General features: G+C 42.6%; 1 protein-coding gene and 1 pseudogene across 1 annotated transcript; both read right to left on the bottom strand.

Annotated features, from left to right (window-relative positions):
- Positions 1–5,582: 5,582 nt before the first annotated feature.
- Positions 5,583–25,860, bottom strand: FCF1 (FCF1 rRNA-processing protein). Its single transcript, XM_030930395.1, has 8 exons — positions 25,790–25,860; positions 25,441–25,508; positions 23,759–23,830; positions 22,278–22,426; positions 14,082–14,154; positions 8,442–8,529; positions 7,091–7,185; positions 5,583–6,376 (listed from the first exon to the last, which is right to left on the bottom strand). The coding sequence occupies exons 1-8, from the start codon at positions 25,790–25,792 to the stop codon at positions 6,328–6,330; spliced, it is 597 nt and encodes a 198-aa protein (XP_030786255.1). The 5' UTR covers positions 25,793–25,860; the 3' UTR covers positions 5,583–6,327.
- LOC115898049 lies at positions 15,810–15,956 on the bottom strand (annotated as a pseudogene).
- Positions 25,861–25,873: the final 13 nt, after the last annotated feature.

Raw genomic sequence — 25,873 nt, 5'->3', positions numbered from 1 at the left:
GAGTAGCTGGGACTACAGGTGTGCACCACCACACCCGGCTAATTTTTTGTTTTTTAGTAGAGACAGGTTTTCGCCATGTTGCCCAGGGTGGTCTTGAACTCCTGAGGTCAGGCAATCCACCCATCTCAGTCTTCCAAGGTGCTAGGATTACAGGTGTGAGTCACCATGCCTGGCTATAGTTAAGATCCTTTTGATGGACATTTAGTTTAAGTTTTTCTCTTTTATAAGCAGCAGTGCAGTAAACATCCTTCTACCTGTTTTCTTGTACACATGTGAATGTTTCTTCACATACATATCACATTGTCCATGCAGAGGTATTTTAAAGTAAATCACCTGTATGATACTATTAAGTAACCAAAAAAATAGAATTGGGCTCACAGGTATCCGCAATTTTTATTTTAGTGGATCTTCCCAACAGCTGTAAAAAACGGTCATAAATATTTGCACTTCTGTCAGCATGACGTCAGGACTCATTTCTCCAAACCCTTGTTATATGTATTGGAAAATCTGATCAGTCACTTGTTTTTTAGGGGGGGGGAGTGTCTTGCACAGAAATCTATAATTTTAATATATTCAAACTTTTAAATCTTTTTAGATTCTGCTTAAGAATTCTATCCAAAGGCGATAAACACATTTTTCTTTATATTTATTTTCCTAATGCTTCCATAGCTTAGAAATAAGTTTAGGCTGGGTGCAGTGGCTCATGCCCATAATCCCAACCCTTTAGAAGGCCAAGGTGGGCAATATGGCAAAATCCCATCTCTATAAGAAATACAAACATCCTAGCTCCTTGAGAGGCTGGGGTGGATCATCAGGGCCTGGGAAGGTCAAGGATGCAGTGAGCCGTGATTGTGCCAACGCACTGCAGCCTGGTGACAGAGTGAGAAACTCTGTCTCAAAAAAAAAAAAAAAAAAGTAGGTCTTTGATCCACTTGAAATATTTTTATGAATCATGTGAAGTAGGAATCAATTTTTTTTTTTTTTTTTTTGAGACAGAGTTTCACTCTTGCCAAGGCTGGAGTGCAATGGCATGATCTCGGCTCATCGCAACCTCCATCTCCCAGGTTCAAGTGATTCTTCTGCCTCAGGCTCCTGAGTAGCTGGGATTACAGGCATTTGCCACCATGCCTGCCTAATTTTTTTTTTGTATTTTTAGTAGAGATGGGGTTTCTCCATGTTGGTCAGGCTGGTCTCCGCCTCCCGACCTCAGGTGATCTGCCCGCCTCGGCCTCCCAAAGTGTTGGGATTACAGGCGTGAGCCTCTGCGCCCGGCCTAATTTTTTTTTCAGATGGATAGCCACCTTGCCATCGTGTAATAATCAGTAACATTTACTGAACAACACTTCCTTGGGCCAGGTACTATTCAATTTAATCTCACTTTATCAGGTTTGCTTTGAGGATTAAGCATTTTAAAAAGGAAACAAGGGGCCGGGCGCGGTGGCTCAAGCCTGTAATCCCAGCACTTTGGGAGGACGAGATGGGTGGATCACGAGGTCAGGAGATCAAGACCATCCTGGCTAACACGGTGAAACCCCGTCTCTACTAAAAAAATACAAAAAACTAGCCGGGCGAGGTGGCAGGCACCTGTAGTCCCAGCCACTCGGGAGGCTGAGGCAGGAGAATGGCGTAAACCCGGGAGGCGGAGCTTGCAGTGAGCTGAGGTCCGGCCACTGCACTCCAGCCTGGGCGACAGAGCGAGACTCCGTCTCAAAAAATAAATAAATAAATAAATAAATAAATAAATAAATAAATAAATAGGAAACAAGGAAGGCAACAAATGGTTATATGGTTTGTCCAATTCATACAGATACTAACTGGTAGAATTAGTATTCTAACACTAATGGAATGACTCCAGACTATTTGGCCTTTTAAGAAAATTTCCTTTTCCCACAGAAATGAAATACCACCTTAATAGTATACCAAATTCCCACAAATACATAGGTTTTTTTTGTTTGTTTGTTTTTGAGACAGTGTTTCACTGTCGCCCAGGCTGGAATGCAGTGGTGCAATCTCAGCTCACTGCAACCTCTGCCTCCTTGGTTCAAGCGATTCTCCTGCCTCAGCCTCCCAAGTAGTTGGGACTACAGGCATGCACCACCACGCCCAGTTAATTTTGGAAATTTTTAGTAGAGATGGGGTTTACACCATGTTGGCCAGGCTGGTCTCAAACTCCTGACCTCAAGTGATCTGCCTGCCTCAGTCTCCCAAAGTGCTGGGCTTTAAAAAAATTATTTATTTATTTTTTTGAGACAGAGTCTCGCTCTGTTGCCCAGGCTGGAGTGCAGTGCCGTGATCTTGGCTCACTGCAAGCTCCGCCTCCTGGGTTCATGCAATTCTGCCTCAGCCTCCCGAGTAGCTGGGACTACAGGCGCCTGCCACCATGCCCGGCTAATTTTTTGTATTTTTAGTAGAGACAGGGTTTCACTGTGTTAGCCAGGATGGTCTCTATCTCCTGACCTCGTGATTCTCCTGCCTCGGCCTCCCAAAGTGCTGGGATTACAGGCTTGAGCCACAGCGCCCAGCCAGTGCTGGGATTATACATAGGTTTGTTAATGCATTTTCTGTGTTGTTTCAATGATCTATTTGTTTATTCTTTCTATTTATTTATTTTTTATTTTTGAGACAGAGTTTCACTGTCGTTACCCAGTCTGGAGTGTAATGGTGTGATCTTGGCTTACAGCAACCTCTGCCTCCCAGATTCAAGCAATTCTCCTGCCTCAGCCTCCTGAGTAGCTGGGATTACAGGCATGTGCCACCACACCCAGCTAATTTTGTTTTAGTAGAGATGGGGTTTCTTCATGTTGGTCATGCTGGTCTCCAATTTCCGACCTCAGCTGCCTGCCTCAGCCTCCCAAAGTGCTGGGATTACAGGCATGAGGCACCACGCCCAGCTATTTGTTTATTCTTACACTACCTGTGATCATTTAAAAAATCTAATCTGGGCTGAACACAGTGGCTCATGCCTGCAATCCCAGCATTCTGGGAGGCCGAGGCAGGAGGATAGCTTGAGCCCAGGAGTTCGAGACCAGCCTGGGCAACACAGGGTGAAACTCTGTCTCTACAAAAATATAAAATAATTAGCTGGGAGTAGTGGCACATGCCTATAGTCACAGCTACTCCGGAGTGAGGCAGGAGGATGACTTGAGCCCAGGAGATTGAGGCTGCAGTGAGCTGTGATTCCATCACTGTACTCCAACCTGCGCAACAGAGACAGATCCTGTCCCTAAAAAACAACCCCCCCCAATCCAATCATGTTATCCATTCTGCTTGAAATTTTAATAGCACCTCATTTATTTATTTATTTTGAGACGGAATTTCACTCTGGTTGCCCTGGCTGGAGTGCAATGGCGTGGTCTCGGCTCACCGCAACCTCCACCTCCCAGGTTCAAGCAATTCTCCTGCCTCAGCCTTCCAAGTAGCTGGGATTACAGGTTCCTGCCACCATGCCCAGCTAATTTTTCTATTTTTAATTGAGATGAGGTTTCACCATGTTGGCCAGGCTGGTCTCTAACTTCTGACCTCAGGTGATCCGTCTACCCCGGCCTCCCAAAGTGCTAGGATTATAGGCATGAGCCACCATCCCCAGCCAATAGCACCGTATTGACCTATGGATTAAGTCCAGACCCTTTGGCATGTCATGTAAGACCCCCTCCTTCCTCTGGAGTCTCATGTGGGTACAGAACCCTTCCCTGACGAGATTCCCTATATTCGAGTCATAAAAACCTTCTGGCAGCTATCTGAACAGGCCAAGCACATTCACTCTGAGTAACACTGTACATCCTTGCTTTTGTTCATACTGTTTCCTATGCTTCATCTTCTATTCCTAATTTCTTGGAGAAGCACCTATTCATTTTCAAGATTAGCTCAAACCACACAACCACTGGCCTTTCCTCCCTCCCCATCCCAACCAGTAGAAAAAAATCATTCCGGCCGGGCGCGGTGGCTCAAGCCTGTAATCCCAGCACTTTGGGAGGCCGAGACGGGCGGATCACAAGGTCAGGAGATCGAGACCATCCTGGCTAAAAAAACGGTGAAACCCCGTCTCTACTAAAAATACAAAAACTAGCCGGGCGAAGTGGCGGGCGCCTGTAGTCCCAGCTACTCGGGAGGCTGAGGCAGGAGAATGGCGTAAACCCGGGAGGCGGAGCTTGCAGTGAGCTGAGATCCGGCCACTGCACTCCAGCCCCGGCGACAGAGTGAGACTCTGCCTCAAAAAAAAAAAAAAAAAAAAAAAAAAAAAAAAAAAAAAGAAAGAAAAAATCATTCCACCTTTAGGTGCCCATGACATGCCTCTGAAACTTTTACCCTAACACTGCTATTTTACGGTATTTATTCATTTACATGTTTTTCTCTCCCACCATAATGACTGTCTTGAGGGCAGGACCATATCTTATTAAGCACCTAGTATACATTTAATAAATGTTTATTGAGTAAGTCAGTATAAAACAATGACCATCAAATTATATGAGCAATCATCAGAATATCTGATTTCTAGAAAGATGCAATAAAACTTTTTTATTGTAAATTGACAGTTCATAATTGTACAAATTTATGAGTTACAAAGTGATGTCACAAATTGTGGATAGAATATGGAATAGTTAAATCAAGCTAGTTAACATATCCAATACTTCAAATACATTTCTGTGATGAGAATATCAATTTTGAAATGTATAATACTCCATTATTAAGTATAATGCACCACACTGTACAACAGAACTCAAAAAAAGTATAAAACATATTCTTCTTGTCTGAGATTTTATACCCTTTGACCATCATTATTTTTTATTTTTTTGAGACAGTCTCACTCTGTCACCCAGGCTAGAAGGCAGTGGTGCAATCTCAGCTCACTGCAACCTCCGCCTCCCGGGTTCAAGAGGTTCTCCTGCCTCAGCCTCCCCAGTAGCTGGGATTATAGGCACGTGACACCACACTCAGCTAATTTTTTTGGTAGTTTTAGTAGAGATGGGGTTTTGCCATGTTATCCAGGCTGGTCTCGAACTCCTGACCTCAGGTGATCCACCCACCTTGGCCTCCCAAAGTGCTGGGATTACAGGTGTGAGCCACCGTGCCTGGCCTAATTTTTATGAGACAAAATATCAATTTCAGAACAGTATCAGTGACCAGGCACAGTGGCTCATGCCTGTAATCCCAGCACTTTGGGAGGCTGAGGTGGGCGGATCACAAGATCAAGAGACCGAGACCATCCTGGCCCACATGGTGAAACCCCGTCTCTACTAAAAACACAAAAATTAGCTGGGCGTGGTGGCGTGCACCTGTAGTCCCAGCTAATCCACAGGCTGAGGCATGAGAATCGCTTGAACCTGGGAGGCGGAGGTTGCGGTGAGCCGTGATCGCGCCACTACACTCCAGCCTGGTGACAGAGCGAGACTCTGTCTCAAAACAAACAAACAACAAAAAAGCAGCATCAGAAAGTGAGCAGGCCAGGCACAGTGGCTCACGCCTGTAATTCCAGCACTTTGGGAGGCCGACGCATATTTTTCTGTATTTGTCTCTACTGGAAAAAAAAAAAAATTAGTTGGGCATGGTGGCATGTACCTGCAATCCCAGCTACTCAGGAGGCTGAGGCAGGAGAATCACTTGAACCTGGGAGGCAGGGGTTGCAGTGAGCCCAGATCGCGCCACTACACTCCAGCCTGCTGACAGAGCAAAACTTCGTCTCAAGGAAAAAAAAAAAAAAAGAGTGAGCATATCTAACTACCCTCAGCTCATAATAGGGCAAATAGGTCAACAGAATAATAATTCATGCTATTGCATTGGAAAAGGAATTAAAAGAAATTTAAAAATGTGTAAGCAGAAACTCAGTTGTATGTAAGAGAACCCAATTCCCTGTGAGAAAGAGAAAGAGCTGGAGTCCTTTAAAAATTAACTGCCTGTTTTTCTGTGGCTAGTGAGCCTTATCTCTCCTCCTTTCCCAGGCATTGTAAATACCCCGTTTCTCTAGCTGTGCAGCTGCAAAGTAACTAGACAGATAAACTCAAGTCACAAAACATGTTTTTCCTTGAAAAGTAAGAAATGATGTAATGCATGTCTCAATTAATTGTCTTTCTCACTTCTGTAATGTGCTTCCCCCTGCACAGATCCCGCCCCGCCGCCCCACGAAATGCTTAAATGGTAACTTAACTCTTTGTTCGGGGCTCAGTCCTTTGGATGTTAATCTAACTGGTCTGGTGCACCTAAATAATAAATATCTTCCTGAACTCCATCGGTCTCTCTGATTCCTTAAAAATCCCGCTACATTTCATGTAATGAACTGGCAACAAGAGAAAGCTGGCTGAAGAAAGGCAGAGGAATTGTGTCTTATAAGAATTAGAATCGAGGGGCTCCATAATCATCTGGCATCCGTTCGATGTTGTATCTGACCAGGACAAAAAATTAACACTGGTAAGAAAGATGGGAAGAGAACTCATCTAAAAACCCATCCTTTACAGACTGCAATACTCTCACTCCTGCTGTGAATCCTTTTTGTCAGTGGGAACAATTGAGGGGAACATCATAATGAATGATTTACAACAAAATGCTGACTATAATACAATATGATTGTTTTTTCAAAGTCACACAAGTCAGCAAGAGGGGAACCGAGGATCTGAGATCAGTAAGTCCAACTTCTTAGTCCACAGATTTCCTACCACATTGTGCTCTCCCCAAGCTGAAAAGCTGGAAAATATGTCTGAGGACTGACATAAAATAGCCAAGGATAATAGCTCTTTTTTTTTTTTTTAAATAAGCTTTCCATTTCTCAGATGAGGTGTTAATAAAAAAAAAATTCTTTCAAAATAGGCATTTCTGGCCAAAAAGATTAGTTTGATTTAAATTACTGCTTTTGTTTAAAACAATACATCTATTTCTTCCAGTAATCTTATTCTAACAATTTAAATGTTTGCCTCATTCCTTAAATCCTCTCTCTCTCTTTTGCCCTATCTCTTGCTTTGCCTCATTTTTTCAAACATAACTATGTAAACATTTGACACAATAATTTCTTTCAAATCCATTATAACCTTATCACTTGTCCTCATTTTCAATTGATACCAATTATGTATTTCTATTCCCTTCCCCAAGAGAAATCTCTCACCTGTGGTTAGAAATGTACATGATAGGAACTCCAGGAATCTTACGGATTCTTCTTTTAAGGTCCCGGTCAACTGTGGCCACAATGTAACACTTATGCTGTAAGAGACATGGAGTGATGTTCACACTGAGGTCACTGAGCACACTTAGTGACTACTGGATAATGGCACAACCACTGACTAGTGTGAGAATAGTTCATTTTCACGGTAAGTAGCGAAGGGCAGGCTGTAACAATTTGTTGAGTAGCTACTATGATCTAGGCGCTCGTAATCTTGTTATATAAAATAAACAAGTTGCCTGGGCTGAATGCAGCATTAAGAATCTTGAGGAGGAGAAGGTAGAAAACCATTCACAAGCTGCAAACTGTTTTCTGCTCATAAATGAAAGGGATTTTCACGCTTGGGGCAGATAATTCTTTAGTTTTGGGAAAATGCTCCGAGGAACTCCATGGTATCGATAAAAAGTGCCTTAATTTGGAGGCCATAGCTCCCTCCTTTCCCTAGATCTTGGGGCTTGGGTGTGCTCTGGGTCTACTGATGTTAGAGGTAGGCTACCCCCGAAACAGGAAGCCTAAATAGGATCTTCAGGGCCTGAAACTAGAGCCTAGCGGTTATAAAAGCAGTACCATTTAGCTGTCAGGTGAAAGCTATTTTGTAGGAAGCTTCACTTCTGTCATGTCTGACTCTCCTACTGAGTTTTATATAAAGTGGCAGAGTGGTGTCAGCCGTGCTGTGGGAAATACTGGCCCCACCTATGGGTTGAAGTGACTAAAGGGATGGCTCTGTGGTCAGTAGATGAAGCTTATCATCAACAAAGAGAGGCCCTTATAAAAGCACTCGGTAGCAGAAGTCCTTGTGGTGCTTAATGAAGGAATTAAAAACCTACTTAGTCTAGGGTATGTGTGAAATAGCACCTTGGGAGACTCTCAGATACCCTATGTATATGTAAAAGCACTTTTGGATTAGGCATCACGAAGAGGAACAAAATTCCTACATCAAAAGTAAATGGGTTCCACATTAACTCACTTAAAATCATTTTACAGAGATTTGTGAGATAAAGAATCAGTTAAATGTCCCAAATCACATAGCCAGTAAATGCAGGTGCTGAGATGTGAAACCCATGTCTCCTCCCCAAGCCTGTGCTCTTTCTATTATGGTTAGAGTGTACATTTTCAATCCACTTTCTCAAGTAAATGAAGACACCTATGCTTCTTATGAAGGAATGCTACGCCATTTTTTTTAACCACAATGTATATTCCTAGATGCTTTACTGACCATGAACATTCAGGAGACAATAGTTTACGTTTTTTTTTTTTTTTTTAAAGTACAAAGTAAACAGTTATGAACTGATAATACCTGAGTTACTCTCTGTACTAAGCAGTCATCTGCATAGGTCCCTTTGTGTGTACATGGTAATCGTTCAAATCTTGGATCTTTGGCGATCCTGTAGGTGGATTAAAGAAAACGTTCAATCAACTGGATAACTTTCTGAGTTTTAATCAGTGCAATAAAAGTAACAAGATCTACGCAGAGATTTTAAGGCACTGCTCTCCTCCTGAAGTTTATCCTCTCACTGGAAAGACAATTCACGGGGCAGGGAATGAAGGCTTCCTGCCTGACAGCTGGTGTGCTTTGGATCATTTAATCATCACAAAATTCTGAGTTATTATATACCTATTCTACAGACAAGGAAGCAGGCTTAGAGAGATTAAATTACTTTATTCAAAGCTATACAGCTGGGAAAAGCCAGGATTCAAAAACAAAACCCATTTTAACCTAACCATTACACTTTTAAGAAGCTGTCTTACACACAAATGAACAAGAATATAGGCACAAGGATGATCACTCAGCACAGTATATAGTAAGTGAAAAAATCAAAACATCCATTAGAAAGGTAAAAGTTAAACACATTTTGGTGCCCTTATCCTATTAAAAAAAAAAGTGAGGTAGAGCTGTACGTACCAATGTGGAAGGATCTACGCTAAATTGATGAATAAACAAAGCAGGGCATATGCATATATATATATATATGATTTAATTAATAAAATACAAATCCTTCTTTCCAATACTCTTTATCTAGATTTGCATTTGCACAGAAAAAGGTCTGGAAAAATACATTAACCTTTCTCAGTTGTCACTCTTGGGGTATTAGAATGGACAAAGTATGAATGTAGAGGCAGACTTTTAGCTTTTACTATATGTATATGCTTATATTGTTTGCCATAAAACATTCAAACGTATTATTTCCATACATAATTGAAAAAGAAAAACCCCAACTCTGTGTGACTCTGAGAGCCATGCTCTTTTTATTAACAATGATGATGAGTCACTGAAATGAAGAAAAATACAAGACAGCACATATGTATCAAGTACAACACAAATACTCCTCCATATTGCAGTAGTTCAGTGCTAGGTCAATGTGGGTCGGGAATATTTAGAAAAAAATGACATGGGGTGAAATAAGATTAAAGAATGTGCCAAGCAATGTGAGGGTACCAAATAGGACACCAGACAACTGTAAAATGGTTTCTTGGTGTTTGGGGAAGAGTAAACACATCTTTCTGGCTGGGGGAAGAGTGTTTGTGGAGAGAAGAATGAAATGGGGCTAGAAAGAGTCTCCAGTGCCAGGCTGAGGAGTGTGATGACACAGGTAATGAGGAGTCGTTAAAGATTTCTGGGGAACAAAGCTCTGTCTAGGAAAAACTAAGCAGGCTGTGCTGGGGAGGATATGCTAGAGGGAGGATGGACTGGTTGCTGACAAACTAGGTGGGCAACAGTCTAGGACTATGCTCCTTCGGTTATCTCTTTACTCCTGAAATCACTTATCTCCTCTCTACTAGCTCTCTCCCAGAAACACACTAACATGCTGTCGTATATTCTGTCTTAAAAACAGAAAAATAATCTTTTTACCTATACCCCCCTCCAGCTAACACCCCATTTCTGCATCTCTTGACAGCCAAACTTAGTGTTTCCATTTGGTGCCTCTATTTTCTCCCCTCTCATTCCTTGTTTTTATTGTTTTAAAAATTGTCAGGCTGCGTGTGGAGGATCATGACTATAATCCCAGCACTTTGGGAGGTCAAAGCAGAAAGATCACTTGAGACCAGGAGTTTGAGACCAGCTGGGCAATATAGTGAGACCCTATCTCTACCAAAAAAAAATTTTTTTTCCCCAGAGATGGAGTCTCACTCTGTCACCCAGACTGGAGTGCAGTGGCATGGTCCCAGTTCACTGCAACCTCTGCCTCCCGGGTTCAAGTGATTCTCCTGCTTCAGCCTCCTGAGTAGCTGGGATTATGGGCATGTTAGCCAGGCTGGTCTAGAACTCCCGACCTCAGATGATCTGCCTACCTCAGCCTCCCAAAGTGCTGGGATTACAGGCGTGAGCCACCATGCCCAGCCTTTTTGAGATGGAGTCTTGCTCTGTTGCCTAGGCTGGAGTGCAGTGGCATGATCTTGGCTCACTGCAGCCTCTGCCTCCCAGACTCAAGCAATTCTCCTGCCTCAGCATCCCTAGTAGCTGGGATTATAGGTGCCTGCCACCACCCCCAGCTAATTTTTGTGTTTTTAGCAGAGATGAGGTTTCACCACATTGGTCAGGCTGGTCTTGAACTCCTAGCCTCAGGTGATCTGCCTGCCACAGTCTTCCTAAGTGCCAGGATTACAGGCATGAACCACCATGCCCGGCTTCTACCAAGCAAATTTTTAAAAAATTAGCCATGCAAAAGGAAAAAAAAAAAATCAGACATGCATAGTGGTATGCACCTGTAGTCCCAGCTACTTGGGAGGCCAAAGCAGGAGGATCACTTGAGCCAGAGAGGTTAAGGCTGTAGTGAGCTGTGATAGCATCACTGCACTCCAGCCTGGGCAACAGAGAGAGAATGTGTCTTTAAAAAAAAAAAAAAAAAAAAGCATATACACATATCTATAAACAATGCAGAATTGGTTTGCATGTTTTTAGACTTTAGATATATGGTGTACTCCACATATGTTCTTGCTTTTTTTTTTTTTTTTTAAAGAGACTGCAGTCTTGTTGTCTAGGCTGGCTTGAAACTCCTCGGCTCAGGTGATCCTTCTGCCTCAGCTTCCCAAGTAACTGGAACTAGAGGTGTGTGTAACAGTGCTCAGCAGTGCTCTTTTTTTTTTTTTTAAGACAGGGTCTCACTGTCTCCCAGGCTAGAGTGCAGTGGTATGATCTCAAACCTCCTTGGCTCAAGCAATCCTTCTACCTTAGCCTCCCAAGTAGCTGGGAATACAAGTACCTGCCACCATGCCTAGCTAATTTTAAAATGTTTCATAGACATTGGGTCTCACTATGTTGCCCAGGCTGGTCTCAAATTCCTGGGCTCAAAGAATCCTCCTGCTTCGGGCTCCCAATACTGCTGGAATTACAGGAGTGAGCCACAGTGCCTGACTGCTGGGTTTTTTTAAAAAAATATTTTGTATTGTTTTTGAGATTTATCCATATTGACACATAACTCTAGTTCACTCATCTTCACTCCTGTATAGTATTTTATTAATAAGCATTCCACAGCTTACCTCTTCTTTTCTTTCTTTTTTAAAGAGACAAGGTCTCACTTTGTTTTCCAGGCTGGAGTGGAGTGGTGTGATCATAGCTCACTGCAACCTCGAACTCCTGGGCTCAAGCAATTCTCTTGGCTCAACCGCCACAGTAGCTATGACTACAGGCATATGCCACCACGCCTGGCTAATTTTTTAAAAATTTGTAGAGCCAGGGTCTCATTATGTTGGCCAGGCTGGTCTCAAACTCCTGGGCTCAAGCAATCCTCCCGACTTGGCCTCACAAAGTGTTGGGATTATACGTCAGCCTCTGTACCCAGTCCTATTTTTTTTCTTTTTTTTTTTTTTTGGAGACAGAGTCTTGCTCTGTAGCCCAGGCTGGAGTACAGTGGCACGACCTCGGCTCACTGAAACCTCCGCCTCCTGGGTTCAAATGATTCTCCTGCCTCAGCCTCCAGAGTAGCTGGGATTACAGGCGGCCGCCACCATGCCTGGCTAATTTTTGTATTTTAGTAGAGACAGGGTTTCACCATGTTCAGGATCACTCCTGACCTCAAATGATCTGCCTGCCTCAGCCTCCCAAAGTGCTGGGATTACAGGCGTGAGCCACCATGCCTGGCCATCCTTTATTTTCTTAATGGCTTAAGAAAAGCCATTTCTTTTGGCTGCCTGCAATCTTTTGCTATTACATACATAAAAAGATGCCAATACTTGACTCCAATAGTAGGTGAACATCTCTATAGCAATCTTTTTTCTTTTCTTTTTTTACTAGAACTCATAGTATTAGATTTTATCTAGCATACAGTATGCACACATATACATATACACACATATAACAGAGAAAAAACTTTTGTGAAGCAGTACCCAATTTTTTCTACATATTCATGCTAATATTTTATAATATCTTTCTTTTTTTTTTTTGAGACAGAGTCTCACTCTATCACCCAGGCTAAAGTGCAGTGGTACCATCAGCTCACTGCTACCTCTGCCTCCTGGGCTCAAGCAATCTTCCCACCTCAGCCTCCCGAGTAGCTGAGACTACAGGTGTGTGCCACCACGCCTGGTTAATTTTTTTACTTTTTGTAGAGACAGGGTTTCACCATGATGCCCAGGCTGGACTGGAAATCCTGGGCTCAAACAATCTGTTCGCCTCAGCCTCCCAGGGTGTTGGGATTACAGGTATGAGCCACCACACCCAGCCTACAGTTTCTTCTATTACACTAAAAAATATACTCAGGGGTCGGGTGTGGTGGCTCATGCCTATAATCCCAGCACTTTGAGAGGCCAAGGTGGGAGGATCACTTAAGCCCAGGACTTCAAGACTAGTCTAGGCAACATGGTGAGACCTTGTCTCTACTGAAATTTTAAAAAACTGGCCATGTAAGGTGTTGCATGCTTGTAGTCCCAGCTACTTGAGGGTGCTGAGGCAGGAGGACTGCCTAAGCCCAGGAGGTCGAGGCTGCAGTGAGCCCTGATTATGCCACTGCACTCCAGCCTGGGTGACAGAGCAATACCTTGCTTCAAAAACAAAACAAAACAAAAACAAACCAAAACAAACACAAAAAAACCCCCAAACCCACCATGCATCGTGATCCTTTAAACTAATTTAATTACCTACAGACTGTGATCTCCAGGTTAAAAGACTGTGTTGTTAAGAGCATGAACAACCTGGATTTTACCAGATATTGTCAAGTTGCTCTCCAAAGTGATGACCAATTTATACCCTTAGTAGTTAAGTATGAGAATTTCCACTGCTTCACAGTCTTAACTATTCTCGGCATTGTCAAGCTCATTAAAAAATTTTTGCCAATCTAATGGGCATTAAATGACAACTCATTGTGAATTTAAGAATTGTGTTTTTCTTATGGATGTGAAGTTCTTTATGCATTTTGAAAATAAGCCCTTTGTTGATTATGTATGTCTGTTTACTTTGTTAAGTTTTGCTATACACAAACATTTAATTTCATGAAGATACTCTTTTTTTTTTGAGACAGTTTTGCTCTTGTTGCCCAGGCTGGAGTGCAATGGTGCAATCTAGGCTGACTGCAACCTCCGCCTACTGGGTTCAAGCGATTCTCCTGCTTCAGCCCCCCGAGTAGCTGGGATTACAGGCACCCGCCACCACAGCCGACTAATTTTGTATTTTTAGAAGAGATAGGGTTTCTCCATGTTGGTCAGGCTGGTCTCAAACTCCTGACCTCAGGTGATCCGCCTGCCTCGGCCTCCCAAAGTACCGGGATTACAGGCCACTGAACACAGCCAAGATATTCTCTGTATTTTCTATTAAAAGTTTAAATACTTACTCTAACTGGAATTGATTTTTGCATGAAAGAAAGACCAAAACAACCCCCTCAAAAATGATAAATAGTTTTGCACAATTTTCACTTAAACTAACTGGCCAAGAAATCTTTAAACAGCAAACAGATGAACCTTCAGTATATTAATCTAGAACAGATCTAGTCTACCTCCTTCCTACCTTAGAGCCACTCGATATTTCTGCCCCAGTTTCTCAATTTCAGCCATTACACAGTCAGTTATACAAGGGATACCTGCCAGGGAAAAAAATTCACTTTAAGAACAGAACTTGTAAAGAAATTATCCCTGAATTATATCCCAGCTCAGAGTTTTAAAAAGACGCAGGACATGGCTGGGCGCGGTGGCTCACGCCTATAATCCCAGCACTTCGGGAGGCCAAGGCGGGTGGATCACGAGGTCAGGAGATCAAGACCATCCTGGCTAACACAGTGAAACCCCGTCTCTACTAAAAATACAAAAAATTGGCCGGGCGTGGCGGCGGGCGCCTGTAGTCCCAGCTACTTGGGAGGCTGAGGCAGGAGAATGGTGTGAACCCTGGAGGCGGAGCTTGCAGTGAGCCGAGATTGCGCCACTGCACTCCAGCCTGGGCGACAGAGCGAGACTCCGTCTCAAAAAACAAAAAAAAGAAACCCCTAAGAAACTAAGACTGTCCCAACCCCAAATTGCAGATTCCCTGTTATAAACATATCTGGGGAAAAAAAAACTAAGCTGAACTCCATCATTATTTTTATATTAATGTAAGTTTCTGATGGGAAAAAAAGCTATTTATTTTTATTTTATTTTTTTGAGACAGTCTTGCTCTGTTGCCCAGGTTGGAGTGCAGTGGCACGATCTCGGCTCACTGCAGCCTCGACCTCCTGGGTTCTAGTGATCCTCCTGGGTTCTAATGATCCTCCCACCTCAGCCTCCCAAGTAGCTAGGACCACAGGTACACACTACTATGACCAGCTAATTTAAAAAAAAACATTTTTTTTTTTTTTGTAGAGATGGGGCTTTGCCATGTTGCCCAGGCTGTCTTGAACTCCTGGGATTAATCACTACTCCTGTCTTGGGCTCCCAAAGTGCTGGGATTACAGACGTGAGCCACTGTGCCTGTCTTAGATGAAATAAAATTTAAATGTGAACCACAAGAAACCATGAAATCAGCCAGATAATGTAAATCTTATCACATAAAAATTTCTGTTTGACAACTATCAAACAGAAAGCCATATAATAAGTTAAAAAAAAATCATCATCACTATTTTAGAAGTGAGGAACCTGAGACACAAAGAAGTTAACTAAATAGATAGCAAATGGTAAAGCCAACATTTGAACCGAGTCTATTGGGCCAAAGACTGGGAAGAGTAGCACCTAGAAGAGTGGCAAAGATTAAACAGATGAAAATACCCAATACTGGCCGGGCGTAGTGGCTCATGTCTATAATCCCAGCACTTTGGGAGGCTGAGGCAGGCGGATCACCTGAGGTCAGGAGTTCGAGACTAGCCTGGCCAACACGGTGAAACCCGTCTCTACTAAAAATAAAAAAAACAGCTGGGCATGGTGTTGGGCACCTGTAATCCCAGCTACTTGGGAGGCTGAGGCAGGAGAATCAGTTGAACCCAGGAGATGGAGGTTGCAATCAGCCAAGATCGTGCCATTGCACTCTAGCCTGAGTGTCAAGAGCGAAACTCCATCTCAAAAAAAAAAAAAAAGAAAAGAAAAAAAGAAAATACCCAATATTGAGGAAACAAGTATTCTCATGCTAAGTTTGTAGGTATATACATTAGTATAACTATTTGAGGGCAAATTTGCAATACCTATTAAAAATACACAAATCCCTTGATATATAATACAGCTTCTAGACAATGTATCCTAAAGAAATACACTTTTACGGAGACATATTCATAAGGATATTTACTATAGACTTGTTAATTGGGTAGAACCTGGAAATAATCCAAACACCTAATAAGATACTGGGTTTAAAAAATTATGTATTTAAACAATAGAATAGTATGTAACTTTACACTTGATCTTAGCCAAAAGGCCGAGAAGCGATTATAGTATGTAACTTTATTCATTTTTTATTTTGTTTTGAGAGGAAGTCTCAAGTCTCGTTTTGTTGCCCAGGCTGGAGTGTAGTGGCGTGATCTCTGCCTCCCAGGTTCAAGCGATTCTCCTGCCTCAGCCTCCCGAGTAGCTCGGATTACAGGCGCCCTCCACCATGCCCAATTAATTTTTGTAGTTTTAGTAGAGACGGGGTTTCACTGTGTTGGTCAGGCTGGTTTTGAACTCCTGACCTGAAGCAATCCACCTGCCTTGAACTCCCAAAATGCTGGGATTATAGGCGTGAAGTTAACTAAATAGATAGCAAATGGTAAAGCCAACATTTGAACCAGGCGTGAGCCATCACGCCTGGCCATATGTGACTCTAAAAAAGAATTCCTGGCCAACATGGCAAAACCCCATCTCTACTAAAAATATAAAAATTAGGGCTGGGCACAGTGGCTCACGCCTGTAATCCCAGCACTTTGGAAGGCTGAGGCGAGCGGGTCACCTGAGGTCAGGAGTTCGAGACCAGTCTGGTCAACATGGTGAAACCCGTCTCTACTAAAAATACAACATAGCGGTGCATGCCTGTAATCCCAGCTACTTGGGAAGCTGAGGCAGGAGAATCACTTGAAGCCTGGAGGCAGAGGTTGCAGTGAGCCGAGATTGCGCCACTGCACTCCAGCCCGGGTGACAGAGTGAGGCTCTGCCACAAAAATAAACAAACAAACAAACAAACAAACAAATAAATAAATAAATAAGGTGGGTGTAGTGGTACACACCTGCAATCCTGGCTAGTGGGAGGCTGAGGCATGAGAATTGCTTGAATCCAGAAAGCAGAGGCTGCAGTGAGCTGAGATCACACCACTGCACTCCAGCCTGGGTGACAGAGTTAAGACCCTCTCTCAAAAAAAAAAAAAAAAAAAAAAAAAACCTTGAGCAACATGACTGATACCTTGTTTCTACAAAACATAAATAAATAAAACAGCCAGGCATAGTGGCTCTTTCCAGTAGTCTCGGCTACTTGGGAGACTGTGGCTGGAGGATCACTTGAGACCTGGAGGTTGAGGCTGCCGTGAGCTATTGGCTCAGACCACTGTATTCCAGCCTTGACAGAGCAAGACCCCAACTCAAAATAAAAGAATGAGGCCCATTTAGTACACATGCCATGGAAAAATGTTCAAAATATATAGTTCAATGTAAGAAGCAAGTAGAAATGATTAAAATGTGATCTATCCATACAGTGGAATATTATTCAGTAATAAAAATAAATGAAGTACTGATACAAGCTGTAATATAAATGATCCTTGAAAACAGTATACTGGCCGGGCGTGGTGGCTCAAGCCTGTAATCCTAGCACTTTGGGAGGCCGAGACGGGCGGATCACGAGGTCAGGAGATCGAGACCATCCTGGCTAACATGATGAAACCCCGTCTCTACTAAAAAAATACAAAAAATTAGCCGGGCGAGGCGGCGGGCGCCTGTAGTCCCAGCTACTCTGGAGGCTGAGGCAGGAGAATGGCGTGAACCCGGGAGGCGGAGCTTGCAGTGAGCTGAGATCCGGCCACTGCACTCCAGCCTGGGCGACAGAGCATTGCTCCGTCTCAAAAAAAAAAAAAAAAAGAAAACAGTATACTAAATGAAAGAGGACCAAATATTGTAAGATTCTATTTTTATTAAATGTCCAGAATAGGGAAATTTATAGCAACAGAAAGTAGATTAGTGGTTATCCAAAAATAGAATGGTGAGGGTTGCAGGGTGATGGCTAAGGGTCTCCAGGTTTCTTTCTGGGATAATGGAAGTTCTAAAATTGACTATGGTGATGGATGATGCATAACTAGAAATCACTGAACTGTATACTTTAAAGGGATGAACTGTATAGTTGTAAAGGGAGTCAATTATATTTCAGTAAATCTGTTTTATAAAGAAAAAATAATATATGATTCATTTTCTTTTTTGAGATGGAGTTTCGCTCTTGCTGCCTGGGCTGCAATGCAATGGTACGATCTTGGCTCACTGAAATTTCTGCCTCTGGGATTCAAGTAATTTTCCTGCATCAGCCTCCTGAGTAGCTGGAATTATAGGGGCCTGCCACCATGCCCAGCTAATTTTTTTTGGAGTAGAGTTTTGCCATGCTGGCCACGCTGGTCTTGAACTCCAGACCTCAGGTAGTCCGTGTGCCTCGGCCTCCCAAAGTGCTGGGATTACAGGCCATTTTCATCAATAAATAAAATTAACTCTCCCTCTCACACAGTTATTTATGACTTTTTGTAAATGCCCCTTTTAGGAAATGCATTATAAGCAACTTTCTTCCCACTCCCCCTTTTAAGACAGGTTCTTGTTCTGTCACCCAGGCTGGAGGGCAGTGACATGGACATGGCTCAGCACAGCCTCAACCTCCGAGGCTCAAGTGATCTTCCCACCTCAGCCTCCCAAGCAGATGGGACCACAGACATGCTTCACCACGCTCAGCTAATTTTTGTGGTTTCTTTTGGTAGAGACAGGGTTTTGCCATGTTGCCCAGGCTGGTCTCAAACTCCTGGGCTCAAGCGATCCACCCACCTTGGCCTCCCAAAGTGTTGGGATTACAGGCATGAGCCACTATGCCTGGCTTGATTTTTAAAAAAAGTTTTTTTTGTACAGATGTGGTCACACCATGTTGCCTGGGCTGGTCTTGAACTCCTGAGGTCAAGCCCAGAATTCCTCCCACCTCGGCCTCCCAACCTGCGGGGACTACAGGTGTGAAGGATCTTGCCCATCCCAACTTTCTTTTCTTCTTCTTCTTCTTCTTTTTTTTTTAAAGACAGGGTCTCGCTCTGTTGACTGGACTGGAGTGTAGTGGCATAATCACAATTCACTGTAGCCTCGGCCTCCCAGGCTCAAGTGATCCTCCCACCTCAGCATCTGTAGCTAGGACCACAGGTGCACACCACCATGCCTGGCTTTTTTTTTTTTTTTTGAGACAGAGTCTCGCTCTGTCACCCAGGCTGGAGTGTAGTGGCACGATCTCAGCTCACTGCGGCCTCTGCCTCCCAAGTTCCAGCAATTCTCCTACCTCAGCCTCCTAGGTAGCTGGAATTACAGGCACATGCCGCTGCACCTGGCTGATTTTTGTATTTTTAGTAGAGGCGGCGTTTCACCATGTTGGCCAGTCTGGTCTTGAACTCCTGATCTCAGGTGATCTGCCTGCCTCGGCTTCCCAAAGTGCTAGGATTACAGGTGTGAGCCACCGCACTTGGCCCCCTGGCTAATTTTTAAATTTTGTGTAGACATGGGGTCTTGTTATGTTGCCCAGGCTTCAACTTTAATTTTTTATGCTAGAATTTTTTAGAAGTACATTAATATTGGCCAGGTGTGGTGGCTCATGCCTATAATCCCCGCACTTTGGGAGGCCGAGGTGGGCAGAATGCTTGAGCTCAGGAGTTCGATACCAGCCTGGCCAACATAGAGAAACTCCGTCTCTACTTTACACAAAAATTAGCTGGGTACGGCAGCACACACCTATAATCCCAGCTACTCGGGAGGCTGAGGCAGGAGAATCACTTGAACCTGGGAGGCAGAGGTTGCAGTGAACAGAGATTACGCCACTGTACTCCAGCCTAGGCCACAGAGTGAAACTTCGTCTCAAAATATACGTATATATTTTAATGCTGAGATCATGAAACAAGGCAATGTGTTCTTTAAGAGGACCAATTTCAGAGCCATGCAGCAGTGAAGTAAGCAAAGGCTTGCAACTGAAGTCGGGAAGCAGGCTCAGGAAAACCACTATAAGGAAAGGGAAAGTAACAGCCTCAGGATTCACAGGCAGAAGAGAAAGCTGATGGGAAGCAAATTATCCTTCCATATTAGGACTATAAAGTGGAAATGGAAGAGACCAGCAACTATGAAAAGATCAAAGAGGCCTTTTCAAGGTAAGAGGAAGATAAAGGCCTTCTTTTAAGTATAAGGGCAAGCAAGGCCAGGCACGGTGGCTCACGCCTGCAATCCCAACACTTTGGGAGGCCGAGGTGGGTGGACCACCTGAGGTCAGGAGTTCAAGACCAGCCTGACCAATATGGTGAAACCCATCTCTACTAAAAATACAAAAATTAGATAGGCATGGTGGCATGTCCTAGCTACTTGGGTGGCTGAGAGAGAATTGCTTGAACCTGGGAGGCAGAGGTTGCAGTGAGCTGAGATCACGCCACTGCACTCCAGCCTGGGTAACAGAGCGAGACTGTCTCAAAAAAAAAAATAAATAAAAAAAGAGTATACATATTTAAAGAAAGCCTAACCATAAGACTAAAGCGATCCTGACTAAAGCTCTAACAGTCACCATCTAGATATTACTGGTGGAGGTATAGAGTCAAGGAAGTAATTCACCAAGAAAGCAAAGGGCCATGCTTTGACCGTCTATCCATTTCATTGATAAGTAGGTCACAGCACTCCTGGAAAAGCAGCTCAATTAGAAATACCATGGGAAATACAAAGAGACTACCAAGTTTAGTGTCTTCCCCCACACAGGGTTACCCAAGTCTCATTCTTACAGGCATGGTAGCACCTCAACTTTAGATTATTTCTAAAAGATTTATTTAAAAAGTATATGTATATAGCTTTAAAAAATAATACAGAAAGGCCTACATGAAAAACCAACGGTCCCCTGGCCATTCCTACCCAATCAATTTTGATCTGTAGAGAAGACTATTTTATTCCATTAGCTCCTTTTTTTTCTCATCTGGTGGCTACCTTCACATCTTAATAAACATATACAGCTAATAAATGTAGGCAGCCATTCTTTTTTTTTTTTTTTTAGACGGAGTCTCCCTCCGTCGCCAGGCTGAAGTGCAATGGCGCGATCTCGGCTTACTGCAACCTCCACCTCCCAGGTTTCAGCAATTCTTCTGCCTCAGCCTCCCAAGTAGCTAGGACTACAGGCACGCACAACCACATCCAGCTAATTTTTGTATTTTTAGGAGATGGGGTTTCACTTTGTTGGCCAGAATGGTCTCGATCTCGACTTCATGATCTACCTGCTTTGGCCTCCCAAAGTGCTGGCATTACAGGTGTGAGCTACCGCGAGTGCTGGGATTACAGGTGTGAGCCACTGCGCCTGGTGGCAGTCATTCTTAGAATCTGCTTTCATACCTCCTTCACACATTCCTTACCCCCATCTTCCCATCTTGCTCATTATAATAAATCAGTAAACAACATTTACATTTCTATCACTCTGTAACTGTTGTTCATTACATAGTAGCCTTTAAAACTTAAAAAGGGAGGTACAAATTTTTCCCTTTGATTCCAATAATTTATCCTCTATGGCAAAGTTTAAGTCTAATTTTCATTCATACCTCTAACGAGGTGATTAAAAAATATATAAATATAAACCTGCTACAAATGGGACAGATCTTACTATGATAGGCCTCATATATGGCCTTAGTTTCCTTTTTCCTGTTCATGGTAGTGAAGGAAGATCATTTAAAGGAGGGGATATATAAATACACAAGGGAAATCTATTAATGGTAAATTACATACTTAGGTATAAATAAACTACCTCAGATTCTCTGTACTACGAATAAATACCAAACTGAATAAACTTAGGAATTGACCATCATCTATCTAACTTCTAGGGCTATGATCATAAATGGCAGAATGTCGTATTTAGTGTTTCAACACTGGGGCAGAAGGGAGAACATATCCTTGTTAACATAAAAGAATACAGATACTGAAAAACAGATTTTTCATTTATCCAGAATTTTAAAATCTAGAATTCTAAAACAGAAAATTCCCCTATGTTCAAAATTGATGTCCATAATGATACTCGAAGCATTCTAAGTGTTTTCTGAATTGTGAAAGTTTAATTTTTTCCAGTCGAGTTTGCATTAGACTTCAATTCATTAAACATGGTCATTGCTATGTTGACCACTGTAAATTAAATGGCCAGCAATTCAGTTAATAAGAACTCCATCTCCCTCTTTTCTTTTTTTTTCTTTTTGAGACGGAGTCTCGCTTTGTCATCCAGGCTGGAGTGCAGTGGCACGATCTCGGCTCACTGCAAGCTCCGCTTCCTGGGTTCACGCCATTCTCCTGCCTCTGCCTCCCAAGTAGCTGGGACTACAGGCGCTCACCACCGTGCTTGGCTAATTTTTTTGTATTTTTAGTAGAGATGGGGTTTCACCGTGTTAGCCAGGATGGTCTCGATCTCCTGACCTCGTGATCTGCCTGCCTCGGCCTACCAAAGTGCTAGGATTACAGGCATGAGCCACCATGCCCAGCCTCTCCCTCTTTTCATGTATTTGTATAAATATAATTATTCTGTACAAATGTCATGGAAACATAAAAGTATGATACTCACACTTGGCATACAGACAGTCCATCATTGACTGCACTAAGTCCAGTTTGGCTTTTATGGAAAAGTTGATAAAGTTGGTATCAACGAGGATGTGGTAAGGTGGGCCCAGCTGTGTATTATATTGGAAAAATAAGCAGGAAGGGTATTGGGGACTGAAGGAAAAAGAAAACAAGAACAAAGTAAAATTTACATTGATACCCTAGTATTAACAAAAAACAAAATAGAACTCTCTGCTTGGAACTGTTTGCTGTAAACTCTTTTGTATATGTTCATTGGAAATAAATCCTAAAAAGGAAGGCAAGGAAGTAAGTAACATCATTATCTTAATCTCAGCTCCCCTGGCAACTTTTGTCACCAACTTTAAAAAAACAATTATCAAAAACAAACAAACAAAAAAAGCAATTATCCATTCCACCTCTTCCTCTAGCAAGAGTAGAGTCACCATGGGCACAGGGAGGTAGAATACAGATATGATTAGAATGATACTCCAACACATTTGTCATTCTTATAGGATTCTAAAACTGTTGTTATGGAATGTGATAGAGAACAGTTTGTCTAGTGTTAGGATTATACACTACAGCAGGACCTGTATCACACCTAGCCCAAGTTGTCTGGGTTGAATATGACAGTGATTCCAAATGCTAGGCCACAGACCAGTATCTACCTGTGATGATATATCCATTACCAATCCAGGGCAAAATTAGAAAAATAAGGAAAATGTGGTAAAGTTTTCATAAAGTTAAATGTATTTACTCAAAAGGAATGAAATATCTTTATATCTTTTTATAAAGGTCTTATATCTTTATATACCTATCTTTATTCTGGGAAAAAAAAAATAAATATATATATATATATTTTTTTTTTTCTGAGATGGAGCCTCGTTCTGTCGCCCAGGCTGGAGTGCAGTGGCCGGATCTCAGCTCACTGCAAGCTCCACCTTCCGGGTTTATGCCATTCTCCTGCCTCAGCCTCCCGAGTAGCTGGGACTACAGGCGCCCCCCACCTCGCCTGGCTAGTTTTTTGTATTTTTTAGTAGAAACGGGGTTTCACCGTGTTAGCCAGGATGGTCTCAATTTCCTGACCTCGTGATCCACCCATCTCGGCCTCCCAAAGTGCTGGGATTACAGGCTTGAGCCACCGCGCCCGGCCCTGAAAATATATTTTAAATTTTTTTGGTGATACAGTCTCTCTTTTATGAAATGCTGGTGTGTTAAACAATAGCAATTATGTCTCTTAAAAGATCCCTGGCAAAGAAAAAGTTAATAATCCTAGATAATATCTCCTGGATTTTAGGGGAAATTTTACTGCTCCATAAAATCCAAAAACCTTCAAACCACTGGAATTGATACATGCTCATCAATACCACTTTCATCTACATAGTTGTGGTAGACTTACAAATAAGTTAGCAAACCAGCTCAGGGAAAGCCTGGATTTCTAAGCGGTCTACGGTTTCAAAGGAGAACTTCAAATGTTTGATTACTCACACTTCTCTTTCCTTTAACGCACTGGGATCCTTCTTTTCTTTCTTTTTAGGTTTTAATCTATCCTTTTCTTTACTAGGAAGAAAAAAGTAAATTAAATCCAAGGGAGAAGAAAAACCACAGCAGTTAAAATCTCAAAAATCTAAAGTTCCATTTTTTTTGGTCTACAGAAGAAATCCTACTTTGTGACTTCTTCATGTTAATATCAGCATACTTTTTTTTTTTTTTTGAGACAGAGTCTTGCTCTGTCACCCAGGCTGGAGTGCTGTGGCCGGATCTCAGCTCGCTGCAAGCTCCGCCTCCTGGGTTCACGCCATTCTCCTGCCTCAGCCTCCCGGGTAGCTGGGACTACAGGCGCCGCCACCTCGCCCGGCTAGTTTTTTGTAGTTTTTAGTAGAGACGGGGTTTCACCGTGTTAGCCAGGATGGTCTTGATCTCCTGACCTCGTGATCCACCCGTCTCGGCCTCCCAAAGTGCTGGGATTACAGGCTTGAGCCACCGCGCCCGGCAGCATACTCTTTCTGAGCAAATAACTAGTGCAAAGTACAGTACCTGGAAGTATCAGTATTAATCAGTAATGCCAATAATGCGTAAGAATTGTTAATGAGTAAATAAAAGCTGATTATACTATATTTCTTTCTTAGAATCTCTCATATCAAGGATCAAAATCCACTTCCAAGCAGTGGGTAAAAGGGTGACAGTTATCTTCTGAAGATGCAGATGCTTTAACAGTAGGGGGAAAGTATTATCCCATATGCTTCTTATAAAGGGCCAAAATGTAAAAACACATATACAGAACTTAACCCCTAACTAGAAATTATAATTAATTATAAAAATCACACAATACATCCACACTAAAGGCTGAGAAGAATAATTCTGAAGGTTTTAACGACCACTCTCTTATTCTGCGACTTTTTTTTGTATTTTGAGTGGAGACGGGGTTTCACCATGTTGGCTAGGCTGCTTTCGAACTCCTCACCTCAGGTAATCCACTCACCTTAGCCTCGCAAAGTGAGCCACTGATTACAGGCGTGAGCCACTGTGCCTGGCTTTCTGAGACTCTTAAATTCATTGAAGATCAGTCTTTATTTAATAGCTATGCTTATTCTACACTTAAGCAGGGACACTGCTTTGATCCTCTTCATACTAGGGAATATCGCTTCACTTTCTTCTTCCACAGTGATTTGGATTCTTATATTAGTAAGACTTATAAAATGGAGACGTCTTATAAAATGGAGATATCTTGGAGTTTTCCCATTTTCTCTGACAAAAAAGATTTGAGTACCAGGCACTGGAGACACAAGACAAACACGGTCTCTAACCTTGCCATCTTTCAACAAGAAACACTCCCCCTGCCCCACCCCAGGGGAATGTAGTAGTGTAATGGTAAAAATATAAAGAGAATTATACGGACTTCACCGAACTGACATGAGGTTTAAATGCGATATGGCAGACAAAGCATATAACGGTAGAAAAAGGGAACACTTAAATGTTTAATTCCCATCGCCTTTCCCAGTGTGAGCGCTCAGGAGCTAAATTACTGTTAAACACTGGTTATCTCATGCTATATAAATCGAAGATACAATATTATAAGTAAAAAACAAAATAATAACAAAAATTTTTACTACTTATCCTCTCTAGACTCTTATTAGAATATCCTTAGGCAGTTAATTCCAGATACTCACAGCCTCTGATCTCTGAGACTAAGCATTCGCTTCATGGTCGCATACTTCCTTGTTTTCTTTTGCTTCCCCTTGAAACAGAAATTTTAGAATTAAAAGAGTTGGAAACATATGGCATCTTTTAAAGTCTCTTCTTTTCTCTTGGCCATTGCCTTCCCTTCTTGTCCTCAAATACCCAGACCCTCTTCCCCACTCTGTAAAGCATAACAGGCACCGCTCGGAGAAGTTTAAGAGCTAAGACCAGAATGAAAATATGCAAGGACAATGTGTCAGAAATTTGGCCACAGTCTGACTCCCTCCTTCTCCACCAGTGCGGCCTGATAACGTCCCTTCTTGGACCCTCTTCTCTCACCATGGTCACGCCACACTCCAGGTTCTTCCGTAATCACCAACGGCGCAGTACTTCTACGTCATTCACATACTGCTTCCGGCAAAG

The sequence above is a fragment of the Rhinopithecus roxellana genome, chromosome 5 (genome assembly GCF_007565055.1).
Source record: "Rhinopithecus roxellana isolate Shanxi Qingling chromosome 5, ASM756505v1, whole genome shotgun sequence".
Taxonomy (NCBI): domain Eukaryota; kingdom Metazoa; phylum Chordata; class Mammalia; order Primates; family Cercopithecidae; genus Rhinopithecus; species Rhinopithecus roxellana.
Note: the sequence above shows the minus strand (reverse complement) of the source record. Positions and strands in the feature narration are given on the sequence as shown.

Excerpts from the sequence above, each read along its gene's own strand:
- FCF1 (XM_030930395.1), bottom strand. Across the intron at positions 23,831-25,440 it reads AGTCTCAGAGATCAGAGGCT|TAAAGAAAAGGATAGATTAA; the intron begins GTGAGTATCTGG and ends TTTTCTTCCTAG. Across the intron at positions 7,186-8,441 it reads TAGTACAGAGAGTAACTCAG|CATAAGTGTTACATTGTGGC; the intron begins GTATTATCAGTT and ends TGTCTCTTACAG.